This window comes from Podarcis cretensis (assembly GCF_951804945.1).
Source record: "Podarcis cretensis genome assembly, chromosome: 10".
Taxonomy (NCBI): Eukaryota; Metazoa; Chordata; class Lepidosauria; order Squamata; family Lacertidae; genus Podarcis; species Podarcis cretensis.
Window position 1 is genome coordinate 420,776 of NC_137179.1, and position 21,418 is coordinate 442,193.

At 48.5% G+C, this 21,418-nt stretch overlaps 1 protein-coding gene across 12 annotated transcripts in view; it reads left to right on the forward strand.

Annotated features, from left to right (window-relative positions):
• Positions 1–399: 399 nt before the first annotated feature.
• The window catches only part of LOC307224976 (uncharacterized protein), a gene marked incomplete at its 5' end in the record, with an annotated part of 128,027 nt that continues 107,008 nt past the window's right edge, over positions 400–21,418 (forward strand). For 2 of the 12 annotated variants that reach the window (XM_079992463.1, XM_079992454.1), the window contains one exon: positions 14,282–14,373. In XM_079992463.1, the coding sequence (XP_079848589.1) occupies positions 14,343–14,373 (31 nt within the window). Of the gene's footprint in view, positions 733–2,209; positions 2,716–2,884; positions 2,967–3,885; positions 3,969–5,981; positions 6,109–6,680; positions 8,904–10,576; positions 10,663–11,284; positions 11,587–14,248; positions 14,374–14,822; positions 15,255–15,311; positions 15,870–16,071; positions 16,148–16,458; positions 16,890–17,048; positions 17,352–17,969; positions 18,097–21,418 lie in introns of those variants that run through there. The other 10 variants (XM_079992461.1, XM_079992460.1, XM_079992458.1 and 7 more) reach the window with 10 other exon arrangements.

Consider the following 21,418-nt stretch of genomic DNA (forward strand, 5'->3'; position numbering starts at 1 on the left):
TCTGTTTTCCTTTGTCGGAGAGAAGCCTGAGGCTCAGCGGGGAGGGTTCGGGTCCCGAGCTGAGCCTCCTTTGCAGATACCATGCCTTGGTTTCTTTCTCTTGACCCTGGGGATTTGGTCTCACGGGTGAAAGGCAGGGAAGGCGCGCGAGGGAATGGTCTGGTGATGCGCAGCCGAGACTCTTTGTCTTTGCCTCGGGGGGGGGGGGGAGGTCTCCCGCCCCCCTTCCCAATTCCCCGCCGCCTGCAGGAGGGAGGGCCATAGTTTCACGATGGGGTTGGTTACTGGTTTTTGGCCGAGGTTGGGGGCTTCAGCTGGGGATGCTGGAGCTGGGATTCGTGCGCTGCGGGCGATTGGGGACTTGGGGAGGGGGGGGCTCTTCCAACTCTTCCATTCCCGGATCCTCCTCCGAGGGGCTTTCCTGCTTCTTGTACAGCCCTTCCTCCTGCAAGTTGCTCCTCCTGTTTCTGGACCGGGGAGGGCGAAGCTAAGCCCCCAGCGCCCCCCCCCAAAAAAAAATAAGCCTCCTGCGCTCGAGAGGGAGAAAGGAGGGAGCTGGCTGCGCTCGGCTTGCCAAGGGTTAAAAGGAGCCGAGCTGGATTCCTATAGGGGACAGGAAGTGAAGGCGGGGGGGGGGGTCAGGTCCTCCAGAGCAAAAGCCCCTCCCACCCCAGTCTTTTCCTGCGAGGAAGGGGTGCTTTTGTCTCCTCCGTGAAGCCGGCTGGGATCCCGGTGAGTTTCCCCTCTCCCCCCCCCCCGAGGATGCCCTGGGGAGAAGGGGAGTCCCGGGGCTGCAGAGAAAGGGTGGGGGGCTGCTCAGCTCATGGGGGGGGGAGACCCCAAGTCAGGACACGGAGGGTCTTGCCGGGGAGGGGCGACTTCGCAGGAGGACGGCAGCTCGGCGCTTCCTTTGCGTGAATGTGCTGCTGGATCCATTGGGGAGGGTCTTGGCGTCAAGGATAAAGACATGCGGGGGGGGGATCCTATTCAGATTTTGGGATCTCAGTCGCGTTTATTGATAGAGGTTGTAGCCGGAGGGAAACATTCGGACATGAAATACACGCTAAAACCTTAAAGTTGAGCGATGCAACAATAAAATAAAGACTTTGGGCAGATTGAAGGCGGATAAAAGAAAGTCCTTAGTTCCTGCGATGTGGACTAAATAAAACTTTTGGAACTCGTTCCCGTAAGAGACAGAAATGGGCACCAACTGAGGACGAGGCCAGTTGGTGGAGCGGGAGGAGAGGGCGGGGGGGGGGCTCCTGTGCTCTCTCTCCCCGTCGGAGGCTGCAAGGCTTCAGAGTCCCAGTTGCTGCAGGTGGAGAGAGGGGCTCTTGCGCCCCAGTCCTGCTGGTGGGCTTCCCATAAGGGGCCCCTGGCTGGCCCCTGTGGGAAGAGGAGGCTGGACTCAAGAGGCGCCCCTTTGGCCTGATCCTGCAGGGCTCCTCTTCTCTTCTGGTGCTGAGCTCCTCCAGATGCATTCTCCTTCCAAGCTTTCCCCACTCCTACCCACCCATGAAGCAGACAGGGCTGCTATCCAGACTCCTGGCTGACACGGGTGTGTCCAGTCAGACACTCAACCCCTCCGATGTTCAGAAGATATTTTGAGACTGAACAGAAAGCCCTGCAGAGAACCTTAGCTGTGATTCCTGCACTACCAGGGCCCTGGGCTGATTCATCTCCCAGGAAGACCAACAGTTCCCTGCACATTTTGCATGGCTGGAGACTTGCTTCTCATTCTTCTTCTTCTCTTTCCTTTTTAAATAAGCCTCATACAAATTTCAAGAAATGGAACATTAAAGGCTTACCTCCCCCTGGGGCTCTATAATTAATCCATATGTTGATTCAACAAGCTGGTCAGACTTAGCAAAGTTACTTTCACTTCTCAATGGCTGCTTGCAAACATCCAAAGTTATTTGGTGTCTCTTGGCAGAATAATAACTTTTGCTGGGTTTCAGGGGCGGCGGCCAAAGGCAGGGAACTATCTCAGGTGTCGACGTTTGCTGTCCAGCCATTTTGGCTGGCTTCAGCGGGATTTCAAAGGGCTTTAGAAGAGCCTCAAAGGAAGGGAGGATCAATAAACCTCATAGTCTGGGTTGAGGTGCAGTCCAGAGCTGGCTCTCCCAAGAGTCATATATGCTTCTTAGCAGAACCCTTTTCTTCTGACAATGTGTCACTTTTGTAACACAACCATGTATTTGCATTGTAGAATTTGCTATTACCTCTAATTCGGACAGACAGAACTTGGCAGAAGACAAGAGGGATTCCTTCATCTCTCTTGGAGGCTTCCTGAAAGCACAGATGGATGAGCAAGACTCAGCTGGCCCTGAAACCGGAAGAGGCCATGCCATCAAAACTGAGAGCAGTGGGGGATTCTGGGAAAACTATGTGCAGAAGATTATGGGTGGGGAGGACACCCTCCACTCAGATTTGCAGAACCAGCAGTTCATGCAATTCTGCTTCCAGGAGGCCAAAGGACCTCGAGAGGTTTGCAGCAGACTCTACCACCTTTACCATCAATGGCTGAAGCCAGAAAGGCACACGAAAGCTGAGATGCTGGACCTGGTGATCTTGGAGCAGTTCCTGGCTGTCTTTCCACTGGAGATGGAGAACTGGGTGAGGGACTGTGGAGCGGAGACCAGTTCCCAGGCGGTGGCCCTGGCCGAAGGTTTCCTCCTGAGTCAGGCAGAGGAGAGAAAGCAGGCAGAGCAGCAGGTGAGAGAGACTTTCCTGTGGTTCAGAACATGAGGGAGAGTGTCCCAAAATTCCCTACTAAAGGGCCATTCCTTTTTGGAAAACATCCAAGGAATGAGATTGGATGCCTCTGCCATCTCTTTTCCAATACTTCTCCCCATTCTGTTTTGAATCTTTCTTGCTCTTTCAGGGAAAAGATCTGTTTGCAGAATTGGGCCTGGATTCCTCTGAGACTGAAAGGACTCCATTGGATAACAGAGAGAGGCCACCGGGTAAGGAGGAAAGCACCCCGTCCCGTGCCCCTTTGGTGACATTCTGTGGATTTTGAAACTAATCCATGGGTTCTATTCATCTTTTGGGAGAAGGCACTTGGGAACAAGAACTCCAAGGAAGGGAGATGTGCAGTATTTTTACAGAGCTAAAATATGAAATGGGTTGTTGGCATCAGTCCGTCTCAAGAGTCAATGGAGTGTGTCCCTGGTGGTGAAGTCAGACTTCTGTGTTAGTGCCAACTTCCCTGGAGAGCAAGCCAGGGCAGTGTGTATGACATGACTCCCCTCCTCAGCCTTGCTTATGTGGCCACGGAAAGCAGATCAAGACATTTGAAGCCTCCTTGGCTGCAAGAGTTGCTGGAAGGTCTACAAGGTGCTATTCAACCATCTTAGGGACCCCACTCTGGTTTACTGCAAGGCAGCAGATGTAGGTTTTCCCTCAAGTTCTACTCCTGAAGCCTTTCTCACAAATGAGCATAGCTGCAAAGCAGCAGAGGTTTAGGAGCAAAGTTCTCCATCTCCTAGATGGGTTACCTTCCCAGGTTGACAAGTCCCATCTGCTCATTTGAAATGGGTACAAATGTCAAAATGCACTCAGCAGACGAGACTTTTTCGGAGGCCCGTCTGTACAGTGGTACCTTGGGTTAAGAACTTAATTCGTTCTGGAGGTCCGTTCTTAACCTGAAACTGTTCTTAACCTGAGGTACCACTTTAGCTAATGGGGCCTCCTGCTGCCACCGTGCGATTTCTGTTCTCATCCTGAAGCAAAGTTCTTAACCCAAGGTACTATTTCTGGGTTAGCGGAGTCTGTAACCTGAAGCGTCTGTAACCCAAGGTACCACTGTAGTTTGAGACATAGTGCTCAACCTCAGAGGAAAGCATACCGTCATGGCTTCCCACACACCTTTCTCTCTTGCAGGTGACAGAAGGATGCCAGCAGGACCTCCTCATCCATCTTTTCATGGTGGCAGAAGGGAAGCAGTGGCTGTGGAACCAGATCAGGTTGGGGGGAAAGAGCATTGGGGGGGGGGAGGTACGGGGGGGGCAGCCAGGTGCCTCTGGGCCTGAACAAATTCCTCTCCTCTTGGCTTCCGTCCAAGCTTCTCTGAAGGCGTCTTTGTCAAGGGCAGCTTTGTCAGAAGCCAAGAGGCTGGGAATGCCACTCAAGAAGCTTAAAGTGCTGAGAACAAGGAACAGCCACCTTGCCTTAACTTGCCTTCTGAAGGTCACTTGTATGATTTATAAGCCATTGCAGTTTTATTTCTAATGTCACCACTGAATGCTAAAATAGGCTTCTTCTGTGCAGTTTACACACCATACAAAACAGTGACCAGGATTCAGCTAACCAGCCCCATCAGTTTCACAGGGAGGGTTTCCCTCCCCACCCCTCCCTGTACCCACCTGTGCCTCTTGAAATTGGCTTTAGGGCATCGGGAGGGTCCCCCCTCCCCCTGAATGGCACACAAGGAAACCAGCAGAAATCCTTCTGTCTGGCAAATGGGAATGTTGCACAGCTGGGAGGCTCTGAAGAAAACAAGGTGGAGTTCCACCCATTTACACTAAGATAAATGTCCATCATTAAAATACACGATAAAATAATTCCATTGAGACACAGGTAGGTAGCCATGTTGGTCTGTTGTAGTCGAAACAAAATAAAGAAATTCCTTTCAGTAGCACCTTAGAGACCAACTAAGTTTGCTATTGGTATGCGCTTTCATGTGCAGGAAGAAAAAGAAGAAGAAGCAGTGTGCATCTGAAGAAGTGTGCATGCACACGAAAGCTCATACCAATAACAAACTTGGTTGGTCTCTAAGGGATTTCTTTATTTTGTTTCCATTGAGACATTAAAAGAAGCATCAATAAAATGTACTGGCAAAACAATCCCATTAAAACAACACAGCAGAGAACAGAGAGAGAACTACAGAGCAGGCTTCCAGTCCCACCTACCTGAAGGGAGGCAGCCCCCATGGCAGCGAGGGATCGTTGGTGAACAAAATGCAATGATGACAGAAGGCAAATCATCCTTGCAAATTCCACCCAGAGGGGGGGGGAATGGGCTTCACTCGCAGTTTGTCTTGATACCTGGCTCTTGCTCTGGCGTGGAATATGGGAGGCAGGGAGGTGCTGAGTGCAAAAGCACTTTGCCTGGCAAAAACCTTCCTATGCTGCCATTAAGAAGAAGAGGTTCTCCATTTAAGTGGATCTTTAATTGGCTTTAAAGTACCGGCACGTGATGGGAAAGTGTTGCAACAACATACTTTTGAATATGCCAGCCACATGGATCAAAGGTTTGAATTGAGATTTTCTTTGGCATGAGAGTCGTTTGGGGAGAAGGAAGCCCACACTTGGTTTGTTCTAAGTTTCTTTTATATATTTATGATTTGGCCACCCTCTCTGGAAAAGTAAGATAAAAAGCTATTTACAAGTGAGGAAGGGGTGTTGGACTAATAGTGATATGAACAAGCAAAAATGGAAACTGTGTATGATCTGAAATGAAGAAAGGAGGAGGAGGGGAAGCTGAAGTATGACCGTGTTAGAAAGACAGATTAATTCCCCTCACCTCCTTTTAAAGACAACAGACAAGGGAAAATAGACTGAGATTTGTGTGTGCTACTGACAGAATGTAATCAAAGATAAAGTTTAATTGGGCCGTTAGTCTCTTGCTGTAAGGAAAAGAATCTGGAGGCTGAGATAAGAGATTCTGGGAGTTGGAAAGGGGTAGTAAATCTTTAGCATGTTTGAAAACTGCCCACCATTTCCTAGGCAGAGGGATAAATGGTGAAGATCGGTGACATGTTTTACTAGTGAGACTAGCAGACTGTCACCTGTTCCAAGACATCAAAGCAAGGGGTGGAGAGAGAAGACCTCTGAGAAACTTGCTATTGTTATAGTTTGGCTATTATTGGGGTTATATTGGAAAACTAATTAAAAATTATTAAAATAAAAGAACAGAGCAATGTGTAGTAGATCATCCTCATTCTGACTAAGAGCAGGACCTTTCTCTTTCTCTTTTAGGGTCTAGTGTGCTTTGAAGATGTCGCTGTTCATTTCAAAGATGAAGAATGGGTGTTGCTGGATCCTGACCAGAGAGCTCTGCATAAGGAAGTCATGGAGGAGATTTGTGGGATCGTGGCCTCTCTCAGTAAGGCTCCCTTGTGGATCATAATACATGTTTGGAAATTCCATACATAGCTCTATGTGATCAACCTTCCAGATTTTGGTGGAACTCCCTGTGCCACTTACAGCATCTGGGATTCTAACACGCTGTACAGCTCACCTTAAATGGAGGGCTAAAGACTGTTTTGTCTTTGAATATTCTTCCTCCAATGATTAGCCTGGTCTGAACTGCCCAGGCCTTTTGAATTCTTGGTTTTAGAGAAGTGACAGAAGTTTCTGTCAGGAGTTTCTGTTTTCATTTTTGCTTCTCTTGGTTTTGGTTGACCAAAGAGACAACTGTCATTGGAGATGGAGCAGATTCCATGATGGGGGCAAACAAATTCCATCCTATGAAAGAGCTTGACTTTTCAAATTTCAGGTCTTCATAAATATGTCAGTTAATGCCAGTCAACAAATGAAGTCAAACCTATAGTAAGACTTCACATCTAACTCACTCCCTTCAGTTCTTCCTCTATCACAGGTGTTAATTAGTATTTTTCAAAAATTGGGGTCTCCATTTGTTCCTTAGGTTCTAATAGATTTCTCTCTTTGTTGCAGATGGTGATGAACTGGAAATTAAGAACAAGGGAGGCAATGACAACATCCACACATTGGAGAAGCCATATGAATATTCTGAGTTTGGAAAGAGGTTCAGTCTGAGTGTCCCTCTCACTTCCCATCACAGAATCCACAGCAAAGAGAAACCATATCAGTGCTTGGAATGTGGAAAGAGCTTCAGTTTGAGCACTCATCTCACTTCTCATGAAAGAATTCACAGTGGGGAGAAACCATATCAGTGCTCAGAATGTGGAAACAGCTTTAATTCCAAGAGAAGTCTCACATCCCATCAAAGGATTCATACAGGAGATAAACCCTATCAGTGCTTGGAATGTGGAAAGAGCTTCAGCTGGAAGGAAAGTCTCACTGCACATGGAAGAATTCACACAGGAGAGGAACCATTTAAGTGCATGGAATGTGGAAACAGTTTCAATTCCGAGAGGAGTCTCATTTCCCATCAAAGAATTCATACAGGTGAGAAACCCTATCAGTGCTTGGAATGTGGAAAGAGTTTCAGTCAGAGGGCCAATCTCACTTTCCATCAAAGAATTCACACAGGGGAGAAACCCTATCAGTGCATGGAATGTGGAAAGAGCTTCAGTCAAAGGGCCAATCTCACGGCTCATCAAAGAATTCATACAGGGGAGAAACCTTATCAGTGTGTGGAATGCGGAAAGAGCTTCAGTCACAGGGCCCATCTCACTTCCCATCAAAGAATTCATACAGGGGAGAAACCCTATCAGTGTGTGGAATGCGGAAAGAGCTTCAGTCGGAAGGAAAGTCTCACTTCCCATCAAAGAATCCATACAGGAGAGAAACCATATCATTGCATGGAATGTGGAAAGAGCTTTAATGCAAGCACAAATTTCCATCAACACCAGAGAATTCATCGTGGGGAGAAACCATTTCAATGCCTAGAGTGTGGAAAGAGCTTCAGTCAGAAGGAAAGGCTCATTTCCCATCAAAGAATTCATACAGGGGAGAAGCCATTTCAGTGCATGGAATGTGGAAAGACCTTCACGTGGAAGGACAGTCTGACTTCTCATCAAAGAATTCATACAGGGGAGAAGCCACACCAGTGCTTGGAATGTGGAAAGAGTTTCAGTCGGAACTCAAATCTCGTTTCTCATCAAAGAACTCACAGTGGGGAGAAACCATTTCAGTGCATGGAATGTGGAAAGAGCTTTGCCTGGAAGGAAAGTCTCACTTCCCATCAAGCAATTCATACAGGAGAGAAGCCCTATCAGTGCTTGGAATGTGGAAAGAGCTTCAGGAAGAGAGCCAATCTCACTTCGCATCAAAGAACTCACAGTGGGGAGAACCATAGAATTGTAGAGTTGGAAGGGACCCTGATTATCATCTAGTCCAACCTCTGTTTACAGACCTTCAAGGATAGAGAAACCACCATCTTCCAAGGGAGTCTGTTCCACTGTTGAAGAGCTCTTAACCACACCGGCTCTCTAACAAGACTCTCAGAAAATGAGCATCCATGTGTGTCTGCTTAAAGTTCGGGTGCGACATTCTGGTGTTTGCATTTGAAGTTCCACACACATGTATCAAAATAATTGATGTAATAATGGTAACTACAGTGTAATAGTAGATTTAATGTTAGCATGAATTTGGAATGCTGGGGTGAGTGGTGACTGGCTGAGAGTTTCAAAAGGGGGTTGAATAGAATAATTGAATCATAAATACAATAAGCAAATACAATAAGCAACATAAATAGCAAAAGTTGTGATAAATAGTAAATAAAAAAGCACAACCAAACTGAACAATTTCCATATAAATCACAGCAAAATCTAAAATAAAGATACAATAAACCAACAGGAAGAAACCCACCCCGCCCACTAAGCCCAAGAGTCTGTTCAGCATCCTCAGCTTCTGCAGCTGGAGTCAGTCCGGTCCCTCCCAGGCCAAATGGAAAAGGCCTGTAAGGGGGGAGCACATCTCCCAGGACTTGCAGCAAGATGGTCTCTGGCCTCCTCAGCAGCCTCTTCAGTAGAGATGACTGGAAGGTGGAATGGAATGGGAGAGTGGTGGCAATTGTGGAGCAGGGCTGGTTAGATCAGTGGTAGAGAGGCAGCATTGTAATCCCCATTGTTGCAGTTGTAGTAAAGTAGCAACAAAATGAAGAAGAAATGGGAACATTTGAAACCATACGTTTATGTACACAAAGTTACCTTGAAACCCTTGTTTATTTTTTAATAAATCCATTGTATTCCACCACTCAGCTCATTATTCACTTCTCATTTGAGGTGAAGTGTTCAGATTAGAGTTCTCTGGGGGAGTTTGGTGGAAGACCCATCTCCTAGCCGTGCACCTCAAATGAAGTGGGAAGGTGGCGCAGGGGTGTGTGGGCAGGGCCAGAGCCCCTCTGAGCAAAGGCGGTGGGGGCTCAACATGGGGAGATAAACTAGAGGACACTCAGAGCCTTCAAAGCACTGCAGAAGAACAAATGGCCTTCCTTCATCCCTTACCAGAATGGACTGGGCAGGGGCTAGTTTATGGCGATACCCCCTTTGGGATGCCCCACAAACTGTTGTTGGGTCCTTTGGTTATAGCAGGGGTGTCCAAACTTTTTTCAAAGAGGGCCAGATTTGATGAAGTGAACATGCGTGAGGGCCAGCCAAAGTGGTGGAGCTTTTTTTTAGGATTCGACCCCAAGAAATATACTGCCGCAGTGGCTGGATTAAACACTGAGAGTTCCCTCACTGAGAGAAGCCAAGTTACAGGGAACCAGGCAGAGGGCCTTCTTGGTGGTGGCACCTGCCCTGTGGCAAGCCCTCCCACCAGATGTCAAAGAAATAAAGAACTACCTAACTTTTAGAAGACATCTGAAGGCAGCCCTGTTTAGGGAAGTTTGATGTTTTATCTTGTTTTTAATATTCTGTTGGGAGCCGCCCAGAGTGGCTGGGGAAGCCCAGATGGGTGGGGTATAAATTATTATTATTATTATTATTATTATTATTATTATTATTATTATTATTATTATTTTGAGTTGGATTAGGGCCCCAAAACAGACTTTGGACATGCCTGGGTTAGAGCAAGGGAAAATGGGAAGGTGACCAGGGAAAAGAAGGAGCAAAGTGGGCTTTGAAGCTTTAGATCGTCTCTCTTGATTGTGACCAAGGTTCAGTGTCCCTGCAAGCGAAGAAAGACGCAGCCTGGGAAAAAGTGTGCAACTGTCTTTTAAATATTCACAATCTGGGACACCCCCTTTCCAAGCAGCAGTCAGAAATACATGGGGGGGGGAGGCTACAAGGAGGTCAGGAAGGTCAAGGTATGTCTCATTCCATGAGGATTGGAGAATTTATATATTCCAGACACAGTTGACACAAGGCCAATAATGACACTGGAAATGGGTTTTTCCTGGGGTTCATTGATAGGGGCTGGTTCCCCCCAGGCAGCACACCTGGGCAAACAGTACAACATTTGAAGACAATTGGCTGATTAGACCCATCGATTGAAAGAAGATCATGGAGGATATTAGGTTTCCCAAAATGCATGGGGGAACCCAGAGCACACAAGTTCCAAAAGCAAGAACCGTACGTTTACGAACGGTTTTATACAAAGTTTCATTGCAAAATACAAGCTTTCCTTTGTGAAACAGCTCAGATAGAATGTTTCCACTTTCCCAGGGAAAGGAGGAGGACCGGGACAAGTTGCTCCTCATGCTTCTGGGCCAGGGAGGGGGACGCTCAGCCCCCGACCAGGAGGGTCCCCCAAATAAAGCATCTCTGGGTGCTTTGCGCGCGATGCGCGTGGCTCCTCCGGAGAGAAGAGGGAGAGCTGGGTGCGCTCGGCTTGCCAAGGGTTAAACAGAAACGAGCTGGATTCCTAGAGAGGGCAGGAAAGAAGGACGGGGAGGGCAGGTCCTCCAGAGCAAAAGCCCCTCCCTGCCTCCCCAGACTTTTCCTGCAAAAAAGGGGGTGCTTTTGTCTCTCCCTGCAAATGCGACCCCGGTGGCACCTGCTGGGATCCGGTGAGTCTCCTCTCTCTCTCCCCAGAGGGTGCACTGGGGGTCCCAGGGCTACAGGGGAGCGTGCATGTGGGGAGCCTGTTCAGCTCCTGCAGCGGGGGACCCCCAAGTCAGGGCGCGAAGAGTCCTGCCGGGAAGGGCCGAGGTCTCAGGAGGGCAGCAACTCCGCTCTTCCTTTGCATGGATGCGCAACTGGCTCCTTTGAGAGGCGAGAGCCATTGGTGGTGGTGGTGGTTGTTTAGTCGTTTAGTCGTGTCCTGGACCAGAGCACGCCAGGCACTCCGGTCTTCCACTGCCTCCCGCAGTTTGGTCAGACTCATGTTTGTAGCTTCGAAAACACTATCCAACCATCTCATCCTCTGTCGCCCCCTTCTCCTTGTGCCCTCCATCTTTCCCAACATCAGGGTCTTTTCCAGGGAGTCTTCTCTTCTCATGAGGTGGCCAAAGTATTGGAGCCTCAGCTTCACGATCTGTCCTTCCAGTGAGCACTCAGGGCTGATTTCCTTCAGAATTCATATGTTTGATCTTCTTGCAGTCCATGGGACTCTCAAGAATCTCCTCCAGCACCAGAATTCAAAAGCATCAATTCTTCGGTGATCAGCCTTCTTTATGGTCCAGCTCTCACTTCCATACATCACTACTGGAAAAACCATATCTTTTACTATACGGACCTTTGTTGGCAAGGTGATGTCTCTGCTTTTTAAGATGCTGTCTAGGTTTGTCATTGCTTTTCTTCCAAGAAGCAGGCGTCTTTTAATTTCGTGACTGCTATCACCATCTGCAGTGATCATGGAGCCCAAGAAAGTAAAATCTCTCACTGCCTCCATTTCTTCCCCTTCTATTTGCCAGGGCGGCTCCTCGCTATGACAGACATGCTCTGTCTCCCCCCTTGGAGGCTGCAAGGCTTCAGAGTCCCAGTTGCTGCAGGTGAAACATTTCGGGGGGGGGGGGACGGACCTTCTGACAGTAAGAGTTGGTCAGCAGTGGAACGGTCTCTCTCTCAATAGGTAGTGGACTGTCCTTAGTGGACTGGAGGTCTTTAAGCAGAGGTAGAATGGGCATCTGTCGTGGGCATCTGTCGTGGAAGTGATATGGAAAATCTGGGTGCGAGGATGCTCTGCAGCCCAGCTCATCGGTGTGCCAGCCCCCATGGGTTTCTTCGGTCAGCAAAGAAGGAAACTCCAGCCAAATAAAGGAGCAAATCAACGGTCAGTTGACCTCGATCTTTATTGTTGCGCAACAGCCCCCCCCCGAGTAAGAACCCCGAGGTTACATGACCTTTTAAGACCTTCTGTCCCTTCCCGTAATACCTTTCCAAAAGCATAATCGATGCGTCGTTGATACATCACCATGTCACACAGAGGGAGGGGATATTGTGAGGTTATACAAGTTCATCACCTTATCAGAGTCAGTTCCCAACACCTTTTAAGTTCCCACCACCCAAAGACTATCTGAAGGCAAATCTAAAGAAATGTAGTATAAACACCAACAACTGGGAAACACTGGCCTGCGAGTGTTCCAATTGGAGAACAGCCTTTTACCAAAGGTGTCATGGACTTTGAACTTGGTATCTGAAGAAATGTGCATGCACACGAAAGCTCATACCAAGAACAAATTTAGTTGGTCTCTTAAGGTGCTACTGGGCAAATTTGGACTTTGAAGACACTCGAACTCAGGATGCAAGGGAGAAACGTGCTAAGAGGAAGGCACACTTGGTTTATCCACACCATGATCAGCTCCCGCCAGGAAACCAATGTCGCCACTGTGGAAGGACGTGTGGATCCAGAATTGGCCTCCACAGTCACCTACGGACTCACTCTTAAGACCGTGTTTATGGAAGACAATCTTACTCGGCTACGAGGGATGGCCAAAGAAGATGACCCAAAGAACAATAAAACTATCTACCCATATCCTTGTCCTCAGAGCTTCCCAATGGGCTTCATCTGGCTTCAGAAAAATGCATCAGCGGATGTCCATTGTGACTCCTTTTCCACATTCCTGGGGAGGGTGTTGCCCACGTGACTCTATATCTCGGGGATTAGGGAGGGAGGGAGGGAGGGGGCGTCCAAGCTGTGTACATAACTTCGCGCCTAGAGGTTGATGTCCAAGTCCACCTTTGCTGTAAGAGTAAAATGCCTTTGGGAATGGGGAGAATCGGTAATAGCATTGAATTTATAGGGTTTCCCAAAGACTAGTCCTCTTCCAGCGATGTCAAGTCCAAAAGGGTACATTTTGACACCTTGTTATAATGTAACACGTTTAAGGCAATCGAAACCAGAATGGATACATTTAATGGACTTTCCCCATTGTCAGTCAACCTCGCAAAGGCTGAGCTGAAGGTTTTGTAGGAATCCCCTGCCGGTTGCTGACTTTGCACAGTAGGGATCGCTGTTTGGTAATACCTGATTGGCTAGTTGTCAGATTTTAAAGCTCCCTATTGGTTGACCTCAGGTGATTCACAAAATACGGAGTTAGTTCATAAAACAGTAATATGCCCTTTTCATTGATACACATTGAGTTTACATTTCAGCAGTTGATTACTGCGAAGGTACAAGTTTATGGCTATGGTGGACAGATGCTTTAGTCGAGATTCCTGCATTGCAGGAGGCTGGACTAGATGACCTTTGGGGTCCCTTCCAACTCTATGATTCCGGACTCCCAAGCTGAAATAAAGCAAGAAAGCCCCGAATTAATTGGGAGCAAAATACTTGAAAGCATATATATATGCATGTATTTTATAAAATGGTAGGAATGCAGGAATCTCAATTAAAGCATCCATGACAGAAGGCCAACCTCTGCTTAAAAACCTACAAGGAAGGAGAGCAGGAGAAAACAAGCCTCATGAATCAGAAGGATGGGCATGTGGTCCGTGGGCTTTTTTTATAAGACTGGGCAAGTTCTCTGTCACTTCTCGGCTCTTGTTGTCGTTCAGTCGTTTAGTTGTGTCCGACTCTTGGTGACCCCCTGGACCAGAGCACGCCAGGCACTCCGGTCTTCCACTGCCTCCTGCAGTTTGGTCAGACTCATGTTTGTAGCCTCGAGAACACTGTCCAACCATCTCGTCCTCTGTCGCCCCCTTCTCCTTGTGCCCTCCATCTTTCCCAACATCAGGGTCTTCTCCAGGGAGTCTTCTCTTCTCATGAAGTGGCCAAAGTCTTGGAGCCTCAGCTTCACAATCTGTCCTTCCAGTGAGCACTCAGGGCTGATTTCCTTCAGAATGGAGAAGTTTGATCTTCTTGCAGTCCATGGGACTCTCAAGAGTCTCCTCCAGCACCAGAATTCAAAAGCATCAATTCTTCGGAGATCAGCCTTCTTTGTGGTCCAGCTCTCACTTCCATACATCACTACATATTAAAACTGAGGATTTTATCCACATTCCATCGCCAGACCTGAAGCAAGATCTAAATGAATTAGTAGACAGGGATCATCGGGGGGGGGGGGGTCCAGTGTAACGAGGGCTATAATGGAATAATTGTAGAGCTATACTGGGAAAACCACAGCTTTAACTATAGGGACCTTCTCGGCTAGCCAAGGGTTAAAAGGAGCAGAGCTGGATTCCTAGAAGGTAAAGGGGGGGGCAGGTCCTCCAGAGGAAAAGCACCTTCCTTTGAGTTAAAGGGAACTGAGCTGCCTTCCTGGAGAGGTCCGCCAATAAAGGGGGGGGCTGTTGTCTTTCTCTGAAAATGTTGCCTCCGTGGCCCCTCCTGGGACCCGGTGAGCCCCCTCTCCCTTGACCCCGAGGGCCCCATTGGGAGAAGGGGGTCCCAGGGCTGCAGGGGGGGGCGTGCATGGGGCGGGGGCTGCTCAGCTCCTGCAGGGGGAGGACGACCCCCAAATCCGGGAGCAGAGGGTCCTGGCGAGAGGGACGAGGGCGCAGGAGAGTGGCAGCTCTGCGCTTCCTTTGCGCCTTTGGGGAGGGTCTTTGGGTGGGGGGGGGGAAAGGCACCCCAACCCCCAAATTCAGATTTACATTTATTAACTGAAGTTGTAGCCAGACGGCTACTTTCGGACATTAATGGAAGTAGAAATGAGAGCTTGGCCTCAGTGAGAAATGCTGGAAGATTTAGGACAGAGAAAAGAAAGTCGCTGCATCTCACCGTGTGGAGTTAAGCCCACTGAATCGAGACGGCTTTGAAAGAGGACGAGGCCAGTTGGTGGAGCGGGAGGAGAGGGCGGGGGGGGGGCTCCTGTGCTCTGTCTCCCCGTCGGAGGCTGCAAGGCTTCAGAGTCCCAGTTGCTGCAGGTGGAGAGAGGGGCTCTTGCGCCCCAGTCCTGCTGGTGGGCTTCCCATAAGGGGCCCCTGGCTGGCCCCTGTGGGAAGAGGAGGCTGGACTCAAGAGGCGCCCCTTTGGCCTGATCCTGCAGGGCTCCTCTTCTCTTCTGGTGCTGAGCTCCTCCAGATGCAAGTGGGTCCTCCATTCTCCTTCCATCAGAGGCAAAGCTTTCCCCACTCCCACCCACCCATGAAGCAGACAGGGCTGCTATCCAGACTCCTGGCTGACACTGGTGTGCCCAGTCAGACACGCAACCCCTCCGATGTTCAGAGGATATTTTGAGGCCCACAACTTCTACTTAGTTTGATAATGTGAAAAGAGGTATGTTTATATGATGTATAAAGAAGTCATATGGTTAAACACAGCAGGTTGCGTTGTGGGTGGTATTGTTAGTTGGATTTACGTAACTATATGTTTGATAGTGTTTTGTAGAATTTGCTAGCACCTCTAATTCATATGAACAGAACTTGTCAGATCATCAAGGATTCCTTCATCTCTCTTGCAGGCTTCCTGAGAGCACAGATGGATGAGCAAGACTCAGCTGGTCCTGAAGCAGGAAGACATGATGACATCAGAACTGGGAGCAGTGGGGGATTCTGGGGAAAAACTGTGCAGAAGATCCTGGGAGAGGAGGACACCCTTCGCTCAGAGGTGCAGAGCCAGCAGTTCAGGCAGTTCTGCTTCCAGGAGGCCAAAGGACCTCGAGAGGTTTGCAGCCGACTCTACCATCTTTGCCATGAGTGGCTGAAGCCAGAAAGGCACACAAAAGCTGAGATGCTGGACCTGGTGATCTTGGAGCAGTTTCTGGCTGTTCTTCCACTGGAGATGGAGAGCTGGGTGAGGGAATGCGGAGCAGAGACCAGTTCCCAGGCAGTGGCCCTGGCTGAAGGTTTCCTCCTGAGTCAGGCAGAGGAGAGGAAGCAGGCGGAGCAGCAGGTGAGAGAGACTTTCCTCTGGATACTCCAAAGGGGCTCCGAACAGGAAGGAGAACATCCCTAAAAGCTCTACTAATGCCCCCATCCTTGTTTTGGAAAGCAGCCATTGAATGTTATCAGATTGTCCTTCAGTTTTTGCCTCTGTCATTCCTTTTCTAACCCTTCTTCATAGTCTCTGTTTTGAATCCTTGTTGCTGTTTCAGAGACAGGATCTGTTTGCAGAAATGGGCCCAGATTCCTCTGAAAGAATTCCATTGGACACCAGAGAGAGGCTGCTGGGTAAGGAAGGAGTCCGTTCTCCATTTGGTCCCTTTCTGTGGATATCAAAACAAATCCATGGGTTCTTGTCATCTTTGGGGGAGGACACTTGGAGCCAAGAGCCCCAAGGAGATGTGTATCTTTTACACATCTAAATTATGAAATGGGTAAAAGGTAAAGGTAAAGGTACCCCTGCCCGTACGGGCCAGTCTTGACAGACTCTGGGGTTGTGCGCCCATCTCACTTAAGAGGCCAGGGGCCAGCGCTGTCCAAAGACACTTCTGGGTCACGTGGCCAGCGTGACATCACTGCTCTGGCCAGAGCCAGAAATGGGTACAAATGTCCAAATGCACTCAGTGTGGGATGTAACATAAGTAGTCAAATACAGCATTTCCAGTTAGCCTAGAGTGGACATGCAGGGGAATGTTGGTCCAGCCAGTTCAACTTCCTGTTCCATCTGGTCTGGAGCATCCTTCCTTGGCATGTGACCAGGAAGGTGGGCGTGACCCTTCCAGATCCACAAAAGGTCCACCTCCTCTTTTGATGTCTTTTATTCTCCCGGACTGCACTGCTGGCTCTCAGCCACCAGGACATGGGCTCATTCTCATTTGGGATGGACTCAAACCCTCTTCTGTAACTCTAAGCTAAAGCCTGCCTTCAGGGTTCCAACTGTGAACTGAATGTGAGTAAACTTCTTGTTACTTTTAAAAGAAGACTGTTGCATCCTTATTCTTTCAGGAGATCATCAAAGGGGTCTTTTGTTGTTGTTGTTTAGTCGTTTAGTCGTGTCCGACTCTTCGTGACCCCATGGACCAGAGCACGCCAGGCCCTCCTGTCTTCCACTGCCTCCCGCAGTTTGGTCAGACTCATGTTTGTAGCTTCGAGAACACTGTCCAACCATCTTGCAAAGGGGTCTTACCAGGAATATTAGAACTTAAGAGATTCTAACAGATCTGCAACTAGCTTCCTGCTGTGTAAAGATGGGGTTGTACTCTGCTGTATGAATACACTCAGCCGTGTGAGTTAGGAAGGATAATATTTAATCAATATATCCTCTCCTGCTACCCACAACATTCCCACACTCAGAAGGTGAGACTTTTTGGAGAGCAGCTGCACTTCCCACTTACCTCTGTCTCTTACAGGTGACCAGATGATGCCAGCAAGACCTCCTCATCCATCTATTCCTGGTGGGGAAGGAGAAGTAATGGCTGTGGAAGCAGCTCAGGTAGAGGGAGGGAGCCCTGTGGGGAAGGGGGCTGAGGAGGTGGGGCAGTCAGGCACCTCTGGCCCCCAAGGAATCTCTCTCCTCCTCTTGGCTTCCATCAAAGCTGCCCTTAACAAGGGCTGGAAATGACATTTGAGAAGGTTTAATAGCTGAGAATGCGGAACAGCCACCTTGCCTTAACTCGCCTTCTGAATGTCGCTAGTCTGATTTATCAGTCATTATAATTTTATTTCTAGATTGATTGATGGATGCTGGAACAGGCTTCTAAGCCATTGGCAAACCATACAGAACAGTGACCAGGAGGACCTACCCAAACCCATCCATTTCACAATGGCACTTTCCCCCCTCCAAGTGCTTCTCCCCCCCAGGGCCCCCTTGCATCACTTGAAGTGGGCTTTAGGGCAACAAAAGAGCCCCCCCCCAGAAGAGCACACAGGGAGTGGAGAGTGAGAATCCTTCCATCTGGAAAATGGGTTATGTTGTGCAATGTGGAGTTCCACCCATTTACACTTAGATTAAGGTCCATTATTAAAATACAGAATAAAATACAGAATAAAAGAAATATTAAGACATTAAAAGAAGCATGACTGAGAGGAGAACTTTCTCTTTCTCTTTTAGGCTCCAGTGTGCTTTGAAGATGTCGCTGTTCATTTCACATATGAGGAGTGGGCGTTGCTGGATCCTGACCAGAGAGCTCTGCATCAAGAAGTCATGGCGGAGAATCTTGGGATCATGGCCTCTCTCAGTAAGGCTCCCTGCTGGATCATAGTGTGTGTTTTGAGATTCCATACATATCTCAGTGAAGAACCTCCCAGATATTGATGGAGCTCAACAGAACCATTTAGAGCACCTGGGATTCTTATCTGGGATACAACTTACCTTGAACCGAGGACTATTGATTGTTTTGTCTGTAAATATTCTTGCTCCATTTATGCCATGGAGGCTGATCTGAACGACCCAGGCCTTTTCAAATGTAGGCTTCATAGTTGTTGTGGAACTAGCGTCTCTCAGGTCCTTTGTTATTGCTTCTGTTGGTGTTAAGTTGTCCAAAGAGACGACCAAGATGGAACAGATTCCATGATTGGGCCAAACAAAATCCAACTCTGTTGTAAGACCTCACATGTAAATAATAATACAGTGGTACCTCCGTTTACGAACTTAATTTGTTCCAGAGGTCCGTTCTTAACGGCCTCGGTCCTATATACCTGAAGGACCGTCTCCACCCCCATCGTTCAGTCCAGACACTGAGATCCAGCGCCGAGGGCCTTCTTGCGGTTCCCTCCCTGTGAGAAGTGAAGTTACAGGGAACCAGGCAGAGGGCCTTCCTGGTGGTGGCACCCGTCCTGTGGAACGCCCTCCCAGCCTTCAAGGCAATAAACAACTATTTTACTTTTAAAAGACAACTGAAGGCAGCCATCTTTAGGGAAGTTTTTAATGTCTGATGCAGTATTGTTTTTAATATTCAGTTGGAAGCTGCCCAGAGTGGCTGGGGAAACCCAGCCAGATGGGCGGGGTATAAATAATAAATTATTATTATTATTATTATTATTATTATTATTATTATTATTATTATTATTTTATTTTATATAAATATTTATTAAAGTTTCCAAATTAATACAAAGAAGAAGAAAAAAGAAAAAAGAAGAAAAAAGAAAAAGTAACAAAAAGTAACAAAGATACAAAGATACAAAATTAAAAAACAGTTAAAACAAATATAGTTTCTGTCAGGGGCTCAGGAGCAGAGGCACAGGGAAGAGAGGAGATGGAGAGCGAAGGGGAATAATCCGAGGGGAGCGTAGGAGAAGAGGACAGTGGACCGAGGGATTCCATGAGCCTCTCCAGCGAATCGGAAGATTCACAGAAGGGGGCGCCAGTGGCCAAGGGTAGGGGGTTCCCAAGGGGAACGCCCCAGGAGCAAGGGGGCAGCAGGGACTCCCAGAGCAGTAGTTGGAAATCAGGACCAGCTTCCCCACCAGAGCAGAGTGGGGGGGAAGAGTCCCAAGGATCGGGGCCAGTGCATTCCCCACCAGGGAGAGAAGATGAGGCAGGGCTGACCACGCCTCCATCAGAAAGTCGGACAACGGAGGAGAGGTCAGATCCGGCCAGTATCCCGGAAGAGGGAAGCAGTGACCGAAGTAGTGTAACGGTTAGGAGAAAGGTCACTGGGTTGGCGCGAGAGGCAAGTTCAAATGTACAGGAGCGCGGGACAGCAGAGAATGAGGATTGGGAACCGGGTCCTCAAGCCCGCAGGAGGCAGGGGGAGGAGCTAAGCGACTCAGCGTCGGAAGAGTCCAGAAAGGGCAATGCCCCAGCGGGCAGGAGGACCCAGAAGAGGAGAGAGCAGCAGAAAAGGTGGAGCAGGGCTAGGATCTTAAACTGGTGTCAGAGGGGAGGAGACTCAGACGGGACTTCGCCGATCTAGGGTTTAAGATGTAGGGCTGCGCGCTGCGGCTTTGAAATGGAAACTGAACTTCAATAAAGACTTTTGTACATTACGACAGCCTAGCGTTGGTCCTCTGTGAGCTGGGACCTAGAGGCAGCTCTGACAGTTTCCATTACTTATTTCCATTAACTTGTTTCCCAGACCTCCTCTCACCTCCTCCTTTTGTATTCCAGTTCAAATTCTTAACTCAGCAAATCCTTATTATAACTTATTATAACTTATTATAACTTATTGCTCAACCTTTACATTACAGCTGGTAACCATTTAATTTCTGTCCAACATCCCTCTAATGTCCATTAATTTTGCAATGCCGCTGCAAATAGTCTTTAAATTTCTTCCAGTCTTCTTCCGCCGACTCTTTTCCCTGGTCTCGGATTCTGCCGGTTATTTCTGCTAGTCCCATATAGTCTATCACCTTCATCTGCCATTCTTCCAGAGTGGGTAAATCTTGCATCTTCCAATACTTCGCGATGAGTATTCTTGCTGCTGTTGTTGCATACATAAAAAATGTTCTGTCCTTCTTTGGCACCAATTGGCCGACCATGCCCAGGAGAAAGGCCTCTGGTTTCTTCTTCTTCTTCTTCTTCTTCTTCTTCTTCTTCTTCTTCTTCTTCTTCTTCACCCGAAACCATTCTTAACCTGAGGCGCTCTTTCACTAATGGGGCCTCCTGCTGCCACCACACCGGCTGTGTGTGACTTCCCTTTGCATCTCAGGGCAAAGTTTGCTACCCGGAACACCTACTTCCGGGTTAGCGGATCTCGTTATCCAAAGCATTCGGAAGGAGGATGGTACGTAACCTGAGGTTCCACTGTAATAACACTTCGAATGGTGCTCAGAAATGGATTGTGAGCCAGTGAAGATTTTTTAGGACTGGTGTTATACGTTCTTGGTGACCGCTCCCAGTCACCAGTCTAGCCGCCACATTCTGGATTACTTGTTGTTTCCGAGTCACCTTCAAAGGTAGCCCCACACAGAGTGCATTGCAGTAGTTAAGTCCAGTCAAAGGCGACTATGGGGTGTGGCGCCATCTCGCTTCAGGCTGAGGGAGCTGGCGTTTGTCCACCAAGCAGGAAATAACCAGAACTTGCACCACTCTGGCAAGTCAGTCTGCAGGCAGGGAAGGTCTTGGCTGGCGTACCAGATAGAGCTGGCAGACAGCTGCCCTGGGCACAAAATTGACCTGTGCCTCCATGGAAAGCTGTGAGTCCAAAATGACCCCTAGGCTGTGCACCTGGCCCTTTAGGGACACAGCTACCCCATTCAGGAACAGGAAGCCCCCCCACCTGCCCACCAAAAAGAGTTCTTCAGTCTTGTTGGGATTTAACCTCCATCCACCATCCATCCTCCAACCACCTCCAGACAGCCACACAAGGCATTTACCACTCTCACTGGTTCTGATATAAAGGAGAGGTAGAGCTGGGTATCATCCACATACTGATGAACACCCAGTCCAACCCTCCAGGTGATCTCTCCCAGTGGCTTCATATAGATATTACAAAGCATGGGGGAGAGGACGGAGCCCTGAGGCACCCCACAAGTGAGAGCCCAGGGGTCTGAACACTCATCCCCCAACATCACTTTCTGGACATGGCCCAGGAGGAGGAAGGAAACCACTGCTAAACC